Raw genomic sequence first — 15,365 nt, forward strand, 5'->3', positions numbered from 1 at the left:
ACAGATGAGTTAAGCAAATGTTATCTCCTTCTAAGTCATCACCTGGGGTAATCATACATATATTTTTAAATAATATTGCCCATGTTGAAAGTGTCTGGAACTTCTCAAAGCTTGTGGAACTTTAAAAAAAAAAAGGTCTTCAATTTTGTTTTGTTTTGTTTTGTTTTTCATTGCTAAAAAATTCAGATCCAAGCCTAACAAATAATAAAGTTTTGGTGAAAACAGAGGGGTACTTCTCACTGCTGGCTGACTTTCTTAAGTGACTCATACATTGACTCTGAAGGCATTGCCGTTGTTCAAAATATGCTTTGAATTGAAGCAAAATTGGAAATGTTTTATTAAATTAAAACACTGTAATTGTTTTACTTTTCAGGTTCATTTTGAAAGGCAGTATTCGTTAGGGTGTATATTTTGGCAGTTTTTAAGAGGGACTTTTTAAGACGGTGTAGAAGATCCCAAATATGGCAAAAACCCTAGGAAAAATCTCAGGAGCTGGAAATAACCTACTGGAGTGGACACCGGACCCGTTTAACTCCCTTTCTTTATCTGCAGGGAGCCGGGAAACCTAGCGGCTCCACCTCACCCCACCTCCCATGAGCTTCAGTGGCTCAGATAACTGAGCACTTGGCCCGACTCTGGACCAGAGCCCCAGGCTAGTCAATTCTGGAAAAGCATGCAAATTCCTAGTACAAATTGCTTACCTCGTTTTTTGTTTCACCTTTTAAATATTTACAGAGCAGTTTTGTGACCACTGGGTGCTCTGGAACCACCCAGAGGTCTAGAGGCTACAAGCAACCTGCACGGTAAGGACTGATGATCACGCATAAGACTGTTCTTTTATCTCCCCCTTGATGAGGCTCCTTCCAGCCAGGATAGAAGCGGAGAGAAGTGACAACGGAAAAGGTTCTTCGTGGAAGACAAGGGGCGTCTCGCTGCAGCCACAGAGGGAGGAGCCCTGGCCTGGGTGCGCTGGGTAAGAGCTTCGTCGCGGTCTCTTCCATACTCACCGCCCTCCCCCCTTCGCAGAGCGTCTCCCCGGTCGTGGACACATCGCGTGGATCGGTCCTGGTGCCACGCGACACTCCCGCCTGCCCTTGCTCCCGGTGGCCCGCTTAGGGAACTCGAGGTTCCCGTCCCCAGAACCCTTGGCCTTGTGGACCTAGAGCCCCTACTTTGCAAAGAGGGAAGCAGAGAGCACAGCTGTGTGTCCCCCTGAACCGAGGCTGTTGCCTGCGCGAGAAGAGACACCACCTCGCGGGGGTGATTGGGCCTGACCAGCGAGAGCAGGTGGGGCTGCCGGCACCCAGGGGCCAGGGAGGAGTCAGTCTGCGCCCAGGTGGTCACCCAGGCGTCTCTAGTACTCCCTGTCCCCAGTGTCGGTGGTGAACAGACAAGTGCCGGAACCCTGGACTGCGAAGGGCCCGGAGAGCTGAGGGTCGGATCCTCCCCGCCCGCCCGCAGAAGGTGAGGGTCTGAAGCAGGTGCTGGGCGAGGGCGGAGGGGGTCTAGGATGAGGAGGAGAGGGCGCTGATGGTGAGTGTCTGGGCAGCGCCAGGCCCGGTGAGGCTTCCTTGGCGCAGCTCCCCTCGCTGGGACTCTTCAGGGAGGCGCAGATGTATGGCACGGGGGGTGGGCCGGTGGGCCCTGCGATGTCCCCCGCAGACCCCCCGTCGGGAGTAAGGACTTGGTCCCTCTGCTGGCCTGAGCGCTGAGCACACAGCCTTCGGCGGCCAGCGCTCTTCAGGGACTGCCCGCCCCCTTCCCGTGGTGGCCACGGGCAGCGATGATTGACCTGAGGGTATTATTTTTCTTATTTTTAAATATTTATTTATTTTTTATTTATTTGGCCGCACGGGGTCTTAGTTGCGGCATGCAGACTCTTAGTTGCGGCACGCGTGTGGGATCTAGTTCCCCGACCAGGGATTGAACCGGGCTCCTCTGCATTGGGAGCGCAGAGCCCTAGCCACTGGACCACCAGGGAAGTCCTGATGTGAGGGTGTTCAAGCCCAGGCTTGTCATCCCAACTCTGGACGACTCCAGTTGAGGTGTGAGGCCCTCGCTGAGTCTCCCTTGGCCTGATTCCGCTTCCTTCTCTTTGTGTTGATGCCAAGAGCTCTCTCCAAGGGACGTCCTGCCCTCTGCTCTCAGAGTCTGCAACTGCCCCCGACCCTGCTGAACCACTCGGTGGTCTGGCAGGCGACTGATGGCTGAGGCCAGGTCCTGGGCTGGGGGAGGGGGGCATGGGAGATGGCTGCTCTTGGGGAGCATAATTTGAGGAAAGTTAAGAAGGGACAGAGTTTTCAGTCAGACACCAGGCTCGGTCTGTGGGTGAAGGGACCGGTCAGTCTCCTTCATGCTCCCAGGTCACTTAGGACATTTCCCCCAAATCTTAGCTTCCACTGTAACCCATGATCGATTTTTCATATGTGAATTTATCTTTAACCGTATGTTAACTGTTACCAATTTCCAGCCTTATTACCTCTTGCAAAAATGAATTCCATGGACTGCTTGAGATGGTACCTTATAAAAGAGAGTCAAATGTAATCACTTCATGATTTCCTGGGTCACGCCGCAGAAGCACATTGACCTTGGGGTCCCTCCACCCCGCCCCACAGTCTCTGCCCCATCCAGCTGGCACTTAGGCCACTTTGGAGAGAGGCAGACCTTGCCGCTGAGCAGTAATCACAGACCATACCTTGTCTTTCAGCTGTTGGCAGTGTCAAAAGAATTTATTTCAAATCTGCTTAAGATTGTGGTAAAACTCAGGTTTTCCAAAAGGCAATACACGAAGTTCAACCAACCCCCAAGGACCAGAAAACACAGTGTCTGCAATTCAAAAAATACAAACGCTTGGGATACCAATACAAAAATTAGAAAAAAGTTGCATACCTTCCCCCCACTTCCCTCCTCCGTGTTTCCAGTTGAACGTGAACACCGACGGGACCAAGAGCTGCCACCAAAGGCCAACAGCTCCCAACAGAAAGTGGGTGCGGTGGGGGAGGGACGGGGGGAGGGAGAGAGCGGGGTAAAGAAAGACAGGAGGATGGAGGTTCTGTCGACAGCCGAAACAAGGACACAAAGCTTTTTGTTACTCTTAAAATTCCGTTGCCAACGTTAAACACACATCTCTCATGCTTGATACAACAGTTCAGTGCGAAAGCAGCCATTCTACATCATGCATTTCACGTTTTCTGCTTTGCTCGTTCTGCACTTCCTCTTGGTGCTGAGCAGCCCCGGGGCCTGGGCCGTCCGGCCACCAGGTGAGGAGTCGCAAAGGCCCTCCCCAGGCCGCAGCCTCCCCCAGGAAGCATCGCCACGCTCCTGCGTCCACAGCCGCAAGCAGTCCCTTTTCCGCACCTGAAGCCTGTCTTGGACTCTCCTCGGAGGCTTCCTGAGGGCCTGGCCTGGGGACCAGTGCCCACCTTGCTGGCCCGAGAGTCCCCTTGGTCTCCCGGGACCCGGCCAGGCAGCCCCCGCCCTGTGGGAGCCGCGCCCTTTGAGAGAAGGCGATGCCTCCCGCGGCTTAGAGATTTGCCTGGACTCTCAGCTCCCACCTCCTGACTCAAGGCGTCATGGTTCATCGCGAAAGCCAGGAGCCCCCCTTACCGGGTAGCGCAAGTGAGTCCCAGCCTGTGATGAGAGCAGCCCCGCCGCCTAACCGGCCTTCCACGCTTAGACGCTGGCTTTCAAAGCCGCTCCCTCTGCTGAGATCTTTGGGAACAGAGGAGACACATCATCGGCTGGGGGACCCCTTAGATACTAGAACTAAGGTAACCAAGGAGGCAGGAAGGCGGTCACTCTCCTTGCGTGTTTCAAGGGGGTCTCTGCCTGCAGACGCCCTTGGGGACACTGCCGCGTAGCCTGCTGACGGCTCCTCTGCTCTGACAGTGGGAACAGCTGCTGTGTTGCTCTCTCTGTGCTCACGTGCAGCCGGTTTTACCCCCTCGCAGCCAGGCAGCTGTGTAATCAACACGTGCTCCTGATCGCAAGAGGCTTGGGTGGAAGACCCTGGTCAGAGAATGCTCGGGAAGGTCACCGCACGTCCTCTGAATGTGAGCTCTTAGCCTGGACTCCATAGACGAAAGGCGCCACTTTCTTCTGTAAGGAGCGTTCTCCTGTGTTCCTCACAGCACACCAGACGAGGTAGGTTAGTGTGGCCGCTCCCACGTTCAGGCGGGGAGACTGAGGCACAGAAACACTGAAGAGATTTGGCCGCACCGGTACCAGGTTAAAGGAGAGGCGTTTCTGAGGGCTGAGCCTGGTCTCCTGCCCCAAACCGACTCTTCACTGTCTTAGAGTCCTCTTAAAGTTAAAGCTGTGGGTCAAGGAATGTGACCAACGAATAGCTCCTGGCTCACTTGCAGAAGAAAAGCCGAGATTTCCCAGGACCTGCATAGGCCTTGAATAGCTTTTTTTTAACATCTTTATTGGGGTATAATTGCTTTACAATGGTGTGTTAGTTTCTGCTGTATAACAAAGTGAATCAGTTATACGCCTTGAATAGCTTTTTGATGATATCTGATGAGATGTTTTTTGACTAGCTGAAGGCCACACCCCTCCGAAGTTCCTTCCAGTCAAAAGTGGAAGGCAAAAAGCGGGCAGGCAAAAACACGGGTAAGGAGTTTTGCTTTCTAGGCATGGGGGTGGGTTGGGGACGTTTGGGGAATACAGAGTGGGACCTGACGGATTGGCTTCTGTGAGAGGCTCCCCTCATTTTACCGACCTGCCCCACCTGGCAGGACACTGCAGACCTGGGAAAGCCTGCTCGTGGGTGTCGAGATGAAGCCCCCAGCCTCGCGGTACAGGCTTTCCGGGGACCCCAGCGTGGACACCTCACGCGTCACTCTACGTATGGACGTGTGACAGACTGCCAGCATAACCCGGTGGTTCCCAGCCAGGGAGTCTGCAGACGCTTCTGCCTGTCACGACTAATTTGGGGCGTTACTGGCATCTAGTGAGTCAGGGCCGCTTCTCAACATCCTGTAGTGCACAGGGCAGGAGCCCACAACAGAGAAATATCCCTGTCACCCTCGCCCACCGTGCCAAATGTCAATAGTGCTGAGGCTGAGAACTCCTGGCATCGCCCACGGTCTTGGGATGGTGTTTTTCAGCATTTGCAGGCTGAGTCCCCTGGGGCTGTATCCACGCTCCCGACCTCACAGCCAGCAGGCGCCCTGGGACCAGCGGCAGCTTCCTGTACGAGCGGCCTGCTCGCCTGCTCTGAAACCCGCCTTCTCAGGGGACCAAGCCTTTCAGTTGCAACTAGAATTAAGGCTTAAAAGCAAATATCCCTGGAAGAAGCACACATAGATCCTGCATCCTGGTCGTTTCCTGAGTGCTCTGGTAGGCAGAGGGCAGGGGCACCAGAGACGTGGGGCAGTCCTGGGCGCTAAGAGCGAGGAGGATGGGTGTGTCCCCATCGCTCTCTGAACCCCTGTTCTGCCCAGGCTCGCGCCGTAAGCATGACCCTCCCCAGTGTCGGCGGGCCACAGGGCGCCTGAGGTTGCTGTCGAAACTACAGATACGTACGTATAGGGCTGAAGGCTCAGCCTATAACCATCTACAGTTTTATAGTTTTTAGGTGAGTCACTTTGTGGGTCAGGATGACGGATGCCCGCTTTAATTGGAATCGTTGTTTTCCCAAACAGGACAGGGGGAAGCCGGGCTGTGTGTAATGTCTTACCTTGCTTTGAATTAGGAGCTAGGATGTTATGCAGTGAAATGCTATTGGATAATTTTTAAAGAGATTAATTCTAAAAGGAAAGGCATACACTTGGACCAGACTGGCTCACTAGCAAAGAACAAACTGCAGAACTACGTTGCCGGGGGGTGTGTTATTTACAATGTAATGGAACTTGACACTTTAAATTACTTTGAGTTCCTTTCTCACCGAGACCGCTTGATAGACGAATACCAAGTTATCCGTCAGCCAGCCCGACCAAAGCATCATCTTGATATCATTTTTATGTACAAACATGTCACCGCATTGTAAAGGAACGGGGAATTCGATGGCAGATGAGAAGCCCGTGACCTGTCGCTTCTACTCTGAATCCCAGGCCTCTCGAGAGGGTGACCCAAGGCCACGAGTTGTTGACGAGTCCCTTCTTCAGTCTGCTGGCTCCTCGAGAACACAAGTGTGCAGCACGGACCTGCCTTCTCCCTGAGGTCCGTTCTGGTTCCTAGAAGGTGTTTTGTGCTGAGGACAGGCGAGGTGGCTGTAGGACAGCCTGACGCGGTCCCCAGTATCAGCCGTATTGCTTCTGGGCCCCTGGAGGAGCTGGGAAAGGCACGTGCTCACCGGTTCCGCACTCACAGCCCCTCTGGGCCGCCGCGGCCATGGCGAGAGGGTCCCGGCGGCTTCTCTCTGAGCCGCAGGTCACGTTCTCCCTAAAGAGGCCTCCCGTCTCCCTTTCCCATCTCCCTCTGACCCAGGTGCTGGCTCTCCGAAGGCCGGTACCAAGTCCAGGCTGATGTCCAGGAGCTCCTTCCCAAGGACGCAGGGCCAGGGCCGCATGGTCACCCGGCTTCCATGATTCTGGGAGCTCCCCAGCCTTTCACCCAGACTCCACCGAAAAGAGCCACTTCCGCCGGCCGGTCCCACGAGCTCATCTTTCCCAAAAGACATTTCCCAAAGCCGACGCATCTGGCCCTGCCGGCCACAGCTCCCTCAGCCCCGGGAAGGCTGTGCCTCCTCTGGTTCCTCCAACCTTCAGGAACCTTCCGCACCCTCCAAGCCGAGGCCACCGGGGCCATGGCCCAGGAATGAGATGGAAGGGCAGTGGCAGCGGAGACGGGACAGGCGGCTGGGCAGATGGGGACCCGGCAGCCGGGGCGCCGGGCCATGCGCATCACCTGCTGGGCTCCTGCCGGGGCTTCGGGTCGGGATGCGGAGCACCTCGGGGTGCCCTGGGAACCACCCGCTGGACAAGGAGGATGGGGCAAGACCTCGACTCCACCGAGCAGGTGGTTGCCAGGATCTGGGCGGCAGGGGCTTGAACACAGCACCAGGCGGCTCCTGCAGACGCGGGGCAGCCGGCCTCGCAGGCCACCCCTGCGGGCGCGGCCGGACAGGCAGCCTTCCGTCCGGGAGCGGGGGCTTGAGGTAGGATTGTCGGATCTGCTGAATAGAGGGTAGGATTTGCACAGCACTGGCCGGGCTGACTCGGAAAGCAAGTGCAGTGTCTAAACAAGCAGGTAGAACTGAGTAAACACAGTTGGTGCCGGTTTCCGGGCTAAGTTTTATAAAAATCCAATCCAGCAAATAGACAAGTTACCCCTCGACCTCAAAAATAATGCTTGATAAAATATATTCTTTTAAAAAGGAGAGAGAAAGGCGTACTACGAGTTGGAGATGGAGGCGGTGGAGGACAAGGAAGAAGAGATGGGGGAGGAGGGGGAGGGGCTCCGGGGCCAGGACGGCGGCCGCTCCGGGCTCAGACCCTGCGGCGGGCTCTTTCTGAGACGCGGACTCAAGGCAGAAGGTTAGCGTTCCCAGCAGGCAGGGGAGAGCTCACCCCAGAGCCCCGCCCTGGCCACGTGGGCTCTGCACACCCAGGCTGGCGGACAAGCAGGGAGACCAGGAACACGATGTTGTCATCTGTTTCCTGCCTTCTGCAGAGTCCTGCCCGCCCCGTCAGGGCAGAGCCTCCCCTGCCATCGGGGCCACTTCTTGCTCTCATGATGCTTTCACGTTGACAGTAGATGGTCTCAAAGTGAAGGTGGACTGAGTATGAGAGACTTCCCCAGGGTCTCCCATCTCACACGCTCGTGAGTCTGAGAGCCTCCGAGCTCGGAAGAGTAACTCAGGTTTGCAGCTAACTTCGTGGGGAGTCAGCTCCCGAAAAAAGCCATCACCACGTGGAGACTCATCACATAGTGATTCAGATTCCAGTGTTTTCTTTTGTGTTTAAGAACTGAGTGAATGAATTGTAGCAGACTGGTGTGTGTGTGTGTGTGTGTGTGTGTGTGTGAAAGAGAGAGAGAGAGACAGAGACAGAGAGAGAGGTTGGTGGATTAATGAAGGACCTAAGGAAACCATTTTAAAAAGTTCTCAACAGTTCAACGAGAGCGGCAAAGATCATGATGAATGATTAACATCCCTCTCTATCCATCCTGGATTAGGTCTGCAAGTGGCATAACGTACTGAAGTCTCCAGAACCGAAAAGCTAAAGGATAACAACGTTTCCTGGCAAAGATGGGAACCTGCACCCTTGGTTCTCTGAAGGAGCGGAGTCCAGCAAAGACTTGATGCTGAGGCCACGAGATTCCCGAGCGTCCCCCTGCCGCCTGCTCTCAGGATTCACATCTCAGAGCCTGCTCTCCTCTTGCCGCCCCCAAAAGACAAACTTTGAAATCGGAAGGCAGGAAACAAAATGAAACCCCGAACGCTTCCTTGCTCCCTTGAGAAAGGTCCCTCTTCGTATTTGCGACGGCGGGTGGAATGAGGGGAAACACACACCCGTGTTCACCACCGACAGGGGCCGCAGTGAGCACAGACTGCAGATCATTCTCCGTCCCCCAAAGAAAGCGGGTCTCTAAGATGCTCAATGGCTGCTGGGTTGCACCCAAGTTGTGGCTGTGCTGCCCTCGGGGTTATGTGAGTGCAGTGAGGGACAGCCGTGCAGAGCACGGCCTGGGAGGCTAGTTGCCCGACAGCTTTGGCCGCCCCAGGTTGGTTGGCACTTCCAATCCCGTGTGCAGGGTGACCTGGAAAAGAAGGTGCGGTGAGCGAGGGCAGGAGCTGCCGCCCGTGAACCCTGAGCGCCGAGAGCTCAGCAGCTGCGCCGGCCTCTGCTCCGGGGTCCCCACGGGCAGCAGCCCGCCTTCTCCGCGCTGTCGAGTCTGCTGTTTATCATGCTCGGCCTCACTAACATCCGGCCCAGGAGTCTGCCCCGAGGGGCTGGTCTTTGCCTCTTTGCTCACACCGCCCCAGCTGCCAGGAGCCCCGGCGAGGCTGACACTCTTTTACAGTCGGGGGACTGGGGCTCCGGGTTTATACTCGTTTCTGCTTTCTTTCCATGGCCCTCTTGCCTTTCCTGCATCTGTTCTATTAACCCTGTGGAAGAGCAGCCCATATTTCAGGCTGCCCCAAAGCCCTTTTGCAAGGACTGGATGTACAAATCAATAAGTGACAGTATTCAGGGTGAGTGGGCACCACGAAGCAGGCCTCTGCCCCCCCACCCCATATACCTGCCGGGGGGAGGAGCAGCGTGCCAGAAACAAAGGCTGGCACCCTGTTCCACGCTGCCCTCCAAGCTTCCCTCACACCCTCACCGGGCTCCCATTTTGCCTCTGTGTGTGTCGGGCCTCCTGGGCCGGCGGTACCTCCCCAGCCCCCAGGACTGGGCCTGGCCCTGAGGGCCTGCCTGCTTCACGCAGGAGCCGGAGGGGCAAGGAGGGTGAGAGGGAACCCTTAGGAGAGGTCTCCCCTCAGTTCGGTCTCTCCTCTCGGGGGAAAGCCACATGGAGGCCCAGCACACCCCGGGCCATCAGGGCCCACGCCGGGCAGGGGCACCGACCTTCCTCTCTCCCAGAACATGGAAGCAGGACTTGCCTCCCTCCTCCACCCTCCCTGGCCCTCTCCACCCTGCCTGTCACCCGCCCCCCTTCGCACCCCGCCCCGAAGCCGCCACCTAGAGCCTCTGCTCGTTTCAAGCGGACAAGCAAGTAAACATCATGCCAGAGAGGGGCGTCTCCAGGGGATGGGCTGGTAGGTAAGCTCCCTGCCTGGGCGGCACCGCGGGCGTCTCCTTTAGTGCCCCCTTTGCCCGGCGCACTTCGGAGGCCCACGGGCAGCGGGGCCGGGGCCGGGGGGCGGCAGACGGGCCCCGGCCCGGAGGGCGCGTGGTACCTGCACGTTGCGGTTGAGGCTGAGGGCCGGCATGAAGACCCCGTCCACGTGGCTGAAGGCCGTAGGGCCCTGCTGCTGCCCGTTGATGAAGAAGGTCAGGGTGTGCTCGTTCAGGTCCAGCAGCACGCCCACGGTGGCCCCCTTGCACACGCCGCCTTCCGTCCTGGGAAGAGGAGCCCGGCACGCAGGTGAGGACGCGAGATCACCGAAACGATGCTGGGGATACCCTCGCCTAGAAACACAGCCCCCGCGGCGGGGCAGGGCGCTGGCCGCCCCACGGTGACCCGCGGCGGGGCACAGGGCGTGCGTCCTGACGCTCCTGGCACCTGCTGCGAGGCTCCGTTTCGTGGTGGCTGGGATTCGCCTCCACCGGGCGGGGCCGGTCCTCAGGCGGGCAGCACCAGGGGCGGGCAGCACCAGGCGGCCGTCGGACCGTCCCGTCCCGTGGCTGGGGCTGAGGTCGGCCGGCCTTGACACTGGCTGCTCTGCTCGGATCACCAAACCATCCTTGTCCTTTCCTGACTGGGCATGAGCTGGTCAGCTGGAGGCTGATGGTGGGCTGGGAGCACGGGAAACGGCGAGGAGCGCTCGCTGGGTGTTTTCAGAGGGCAGGTTTCCCGGAGGGTGAGCCGGAGCCCAGGGCAGGAGCCCGCCGGTGGGGAAGGGAACCGGCAGCGGGCCCGTTGGTGCTGTTCAGATGCTGACCACCAGGTGGCGGTAGTGACCCGCCTGAGGCACCGGCGTGAGTCCCGCCCAAGCGGCAGCCTCCCCCCGGGTCCCCCGGCCCACCCCCCGCCCGCTCCGCCTCGCCCCTGCCCCCCGGAACTGGAGCCGGCATCCTGAGTTAAGCCCTGACACCGCCTCTAATGAGCCCTGTGACTTGGGCGTCAACCTTAAGCCCCAATCTCATAACGTGCAAAATGGCGATCACACTCGCACTTTCCCGGGGCCCAGATGGAATCGTAGGAGCCAGGGGCTTCCCGCAGCATGGGGCACGAAGAGAAAGCTCCGCACCTGCCCCCTCTTGTTACGCCCGTCCCAGTGTATCTGGGCGCCTGTGTGGCCTAAGCAAGTAGAGACGGAGCTGGTGGGCCTGGCCTCGGCCCCTGCGCGGTCCGTGAGCAGGCAGCCCGCAGCGCCCGCGCAGAGCTGCCTCTGGAGAGACGGCCACTGCCAGTGAAAAGGCAGATGCGAGGGGTCCGATCGGCCTCCATCCCCCACCCCCCCGAGGATCCTCAGGCAAGTCCCTGCCCCAGACCAGGACCCCTGGGGCCATTTGCAGGAGCTGCAGATGGGCCCAGAGCACCGAGAGCCCCCAGAGCTGACCTTGCCCAGCGCTGGCGTGCAGGGAGGTCGGCCTCTCGGGGCCCTTCGCCTCTGCCCGCTGGGGAGAAGGCCCTCAGCAGACTGGGAAGGAAACCCCACAGCAGGGAGGCAGCTCCGAGGGTCACAGCCCTCCACTTGTGGGTTCCTTGGCCAGGGCAGCCCCAGAGGGCCCGTCCCCCCAGCATGGGAGTTTCCCGTGTCCAGCCTGGTGACACCACTGCCAGGGCCGGGCTCAGGGTGAGGCAGTGCTGGGGGTGCCCGGGACAGAGCCACCAGCAAGGAGTGCCCCAAGGGTGCCGCACCTCCCGCCAGGCTGATTCGCAGCCTTGCTGGGCTGACGGGTGTGGAGGAAAGCAGAGCCAAGGCCGGAGGAGAACCAGAGCCGAGGGGCGGCCTGCACACCCGCTGGCTCTGCTCTGCTCTAGACTCTGTCCAATTCCCCCCTCTGCGCTGCGGGCCAGCACTCGCTTCTCCCTGGAAGCTGGACGCCAAAGTGGCCGAAGACACTGCCCGCCATCCCGACCCCGGAACGTGGGAACAGCAGGAAGACCCTCAGCCCTAAGCCCCGCGACGGGGAGGCCGGGGGCTCGCGCACCTGTTGGTGCGGGAGATCCTCCCTCAGCCCTAAGCCCCGCGACGGGGAGGCCGGGGGCTCACGCACCTGTTGGTGCGGGAGATCCTCCCTCAGCCCTAAGCGCCGCGACGGGGAGGCCGGGGGCTCGCGCACCTGTTGGTGTGGGAGATCCTCCCTCCGCCCTAAGCGCCGCGACGGGGAGGCCGGGGGCTCGCGCACCTGTTGGTGTGGGAGCTGCAGTGCATGAACCAGCTGCGCTTGCTGTCCACGTACATGGCCCAGGCCTTGTCGTCCTTGCCCAGCATCGTGTCCTTGACCACGCTGGCCCGGGCCACCCCGAAGGCGGGGTCCGGGTGGTTGTCGTAGCGGTCCACGTGCAGTTCCCAGTAGTGCACGCCCTTGGAGAAGGCCGCCGTGCCCAGCACCACCCGGTCATCGTAGCTGCTGCAGGTGGCCGTCTGGTTGTCGTTGGATAAAATGATGTCCCGGTGCCCAGAGTTGGGGTCAAACGTGAACCAGGCCACTGGAAAGGAAGGGGCGAGAGGGGCAGGGTGAGTGGTAGCCTGTGACCTGGGCTCGGAGACACAGACTCACCGGCATCTCTCAGGAAGCGGGCACCCGGTGTCGAGTGTCCTTCCCTGTGCGATTCACTCACATACACACACACACACACACTCACACTCACGTTCCCTCCTCTGTGTTCATCCAAGATCCCAATCCCATGAACCCAACCTCACCAAGGAGCACAGACATTCAGGCCCCCAGTCTACATGCTTTCGTGGAATCTTGGTTTCTAAGCCCCTTCTGCACGCTTCGGGCACTGTTACGAGTGAGGGGGAGTAGATATCCAGACCCCACCTCGTGGGAGGGGGATTTGAGACGCAGAGGGGTGAAGTGAGGTCACCAAAGGCCCAGAGCTCCAGGCTCCGCTTCACAGCCCGCTGGCAGGTGAGGGCCCCCCATGGGCACCCAGCTGGTGAGCCCATCCCAGGGCAAAAAGCATCATCTGCTCCCGTCCTTGGGTGACAGCCCAGGCTGTCACGTGTTCCTCAGGGTGGTCAGAGGATGTGCTGGGATAAACAGTGACACTGAACACAGGGCTGGCACCGTCCTGGGACCCCTACATCATCCCTCGATGCTAAGGACTCAGATGATCAAAATCCCCGGAATGTCAACGTGCTCTTGTTGCCTGAAACCTGAAAGGATGAAGCGTGGCGGGCACGCCTCAGATCTGAGCTCTCATGCTGGGTATTCGAGGGGTAGGTTCCTCCCTGGCAGCCGCGTGCCTTCTCTTCTCTGGGACCGTCCTACCCGCTCTCGGCCCCTCGGAAGTGGGAGTTTAGCCTCCCTGTGCCTCTCAACTCCTAGCCTCCCTTCCCAGCTCCAGCAAATGGGGTGAAGGAGTGTCTCTTTCCTTCGTGGCTGGGGGGCAGGGAGGTGAGGCGTGGAGCCAGGTGAGTGGAGCAGGGGTGGGGCTGGAAGACACAGACTCACCTCTTTCCCCCACTCCCTCACACTCCCTCAGGAGCAGCTCACAGATTTCCCTTGTCTGTCTGCCCGTCTGTGGGATGAAATGTGGGTTGGGCCTGAATCTGTTTCCCCCGAGACACCCCAGGGCTCACCGTCGGACGTCTGCAGGACGACGGTCTTACTGTAGGGCCCGACGCCAGAGGAGTTGAAAGCCTTGACCCTGGCATTGTAGGTACTGTTGAAGTGAAGGCCGTCGATGGTGCACAGGGTCTCCTTGCCGACGTATACCTCCTGGAAGAGACCCAGATGGCTCGTCAGGCGCCTCCGTTACGTGGAAAATTTCTCTTAGCCACACGGTGAGGGCAAGAGTGCTAGCATCCCAATGGAGTTATTAATAAGGGGATTTTGGACACGTGGTGGCCGAGCCTCAGGCCACGTCCAAGTTGGACACAAACCCTTCCTACTGGCTGATGGGCCCTCTCCTGTGAAGGTATGAGGTGCAGTAGCGGGGATGCTGCCCGAGACCGTCCTGCCTCCGCAGAGGAGAGGCCGGACGGACAGGACTCCGGAGCCCGGGAGTGGGGCTGCAGAAAACCCCACGTCCTTCTCGGTTGGAGCAAGAGGAGATGATTGGTTTCCAGTGGGAAATTAAGTTAGAAAAAACATGGGCTAAGCATCTAAATAAACAAAACAAAAGATATTTGAAAGGGAAGGGTCATCACACATGATGGGAAAAAGCAGATGGAGGAAGGGCGTGGCCAGGCGCAGGTGGTTCAAGTTGATTTGGCCATTTCTGGAGTAAGATGGGCACTCCACCTCCTTCCCCGCTTCTCCCACCGCTGAGGCTGGCCTCTTCCTACTCCTTGGGACTCCTGGAGCTGCTTTTCTCGTGGCCTCCCCAGAGGGTGGGACATTTCTGCATCGGACCCCAAAGGTCCTTTTCTAGAACATTTACTTTGTTTCCCGTTTACTTCAAACTTACTCTGTCCTATTAACTTCCCCCAAATGCATAGCCTTACACCTTACCTATGTCATTACATTCAGCTTAGTTTGTCTAAAACATCTTTCCTGCTTGATTACTTAGGGGTGTTTCTCTTCATTTGTTTTTCCAAGTTATTGATAATAATAGCTGTGTGCCAGGCATTGTATAAGGCATCTTTTAAAAAAATGTTTATTTATTTATGTTATTATTATTTTGGCTGCACCAGGGTCTTAGTTGCAGCATGCAGGATCTTCGTTGCAGCCTGCGGACTTCTTAGTTGCGGCATGCATGCAGGATATAGGGATTGAACCCGGGACCCCTGCACTGGGAGCACAGAGTCTTACCCACTGGACTGCCAGGAAAGTCCCTGTATAAGACATCTTAATCCTCATACAACCTTGGGACATTGCTATTATTTTCATTATTTTATTCACAAGGATACTCAGAGAAGGTAGGTAACTTGCCCAAGATCACAGTTAATCCATTTAGAAGCCAGCGTTCAAATCCAGGTCTGTCTGCATTCAGCGTCCACGCTTTCCCCACTATAACACATGGTTCCTCATAAATTCTAGCCCTTGGGTGGAGCTTTTGTTAGTGGTCATGCTTCAAAGGGGAGAAGCCATCTTCAGTTGAGCCCTGTGGCTGCTTCTTTTATTTTTATTTTTTAAAGATTTATTTATTTATTTATTTAATATTTATTTTTGGCTGCGTTGGGTCTTCGTTGCTGCGTGTGGGCTTTCTCTAGTTGCGGCGAGCGGGGCTACTCTTCGTTGTGGTGCGCGGGCTTCTCATTGCCGTGGCTTCTCTTGTTGCGGAGCACGGGCTCTAGGCGTGTGGCTTCAGTAGTTGTGGCACGTGGGCTTCAGTAGCTGTGGCACATGGGCTCAGTAGTTGTGGCTCGCAGGCTCTAGAGGGCTTAGTTGCTCCACAGCATGTGGGATCTTCCCGGATCAGGGCTCGAACCTGTGTCCCCTGCATTGGCAGGCGGATTCTTAACCACTGCGCCACCAAGGAAGTACGGGCTGCTTCTTTTAATATCTCAAAGTCTCCTCTTTCTTCCCATTTCAAAACCATAAGCTCTCCTCCTGGTTTCTGGTTAGTCAGGGAGCTCTGTCAGTTCCTAGCTCATTTGCACGACTGGAACGGCTGAGGTTCTGGACCTG

The 15,365-nt window shown here is 57.6% G+C and overlaps 1 protein-coding gene across 2 annotated transcripts in view; it reads right to left on the bottom strand.

Moving 5' to 3' along the window:
- Window positions 1-8,567: 8,567 nt before the first annotated feature.
- Window positions 8,568-15,365, bottom strand: part of TRIM67 (tripartite motif containing 67) — a 51,002-nt gene continuing 44,204 nt past the window's right edge. For both annotated transcript variants that reach the window (XM_082407762.1, XM_082407763.1), the window contains exons 7-10: window positions 13,373-13,511; window positions 11,970-12,273; window positions 9,851-10,013; window positions 8,568-8,706 (exon numbers count right to left, since the gene is read on the bottom strand). In XM_082407762.1, coding sequence (XP_082263888.1) covers window positions 8,641-8,706; window positions 9,851-10,013; window positions 11,970-12,273; window positions 13,373-13,511 — 672 coding nt within the window. In that variant the 3' untranslated portion in view covers window positions 8,568-8,640. The remainder of the gene's footprint in view (window positions 8,707-9,850; window positions 10,014-11,969; window positions 12,274-13,372; window positions 13,512-15,365) is intronic.

This window comes from Balaenoptera borealis (assembly GCF_965194805.1).
Source record: "Balaenoptera borealis genome assembly, chromosome: 10".
NCBI classification, from domain to species: domain Eukaryota; kingdom Metazoa; phylum Chordata; class Mammalia; order Artiodactyla; family Balaenopteridae; genus Balaenoptera; species Balaenoptera borealis.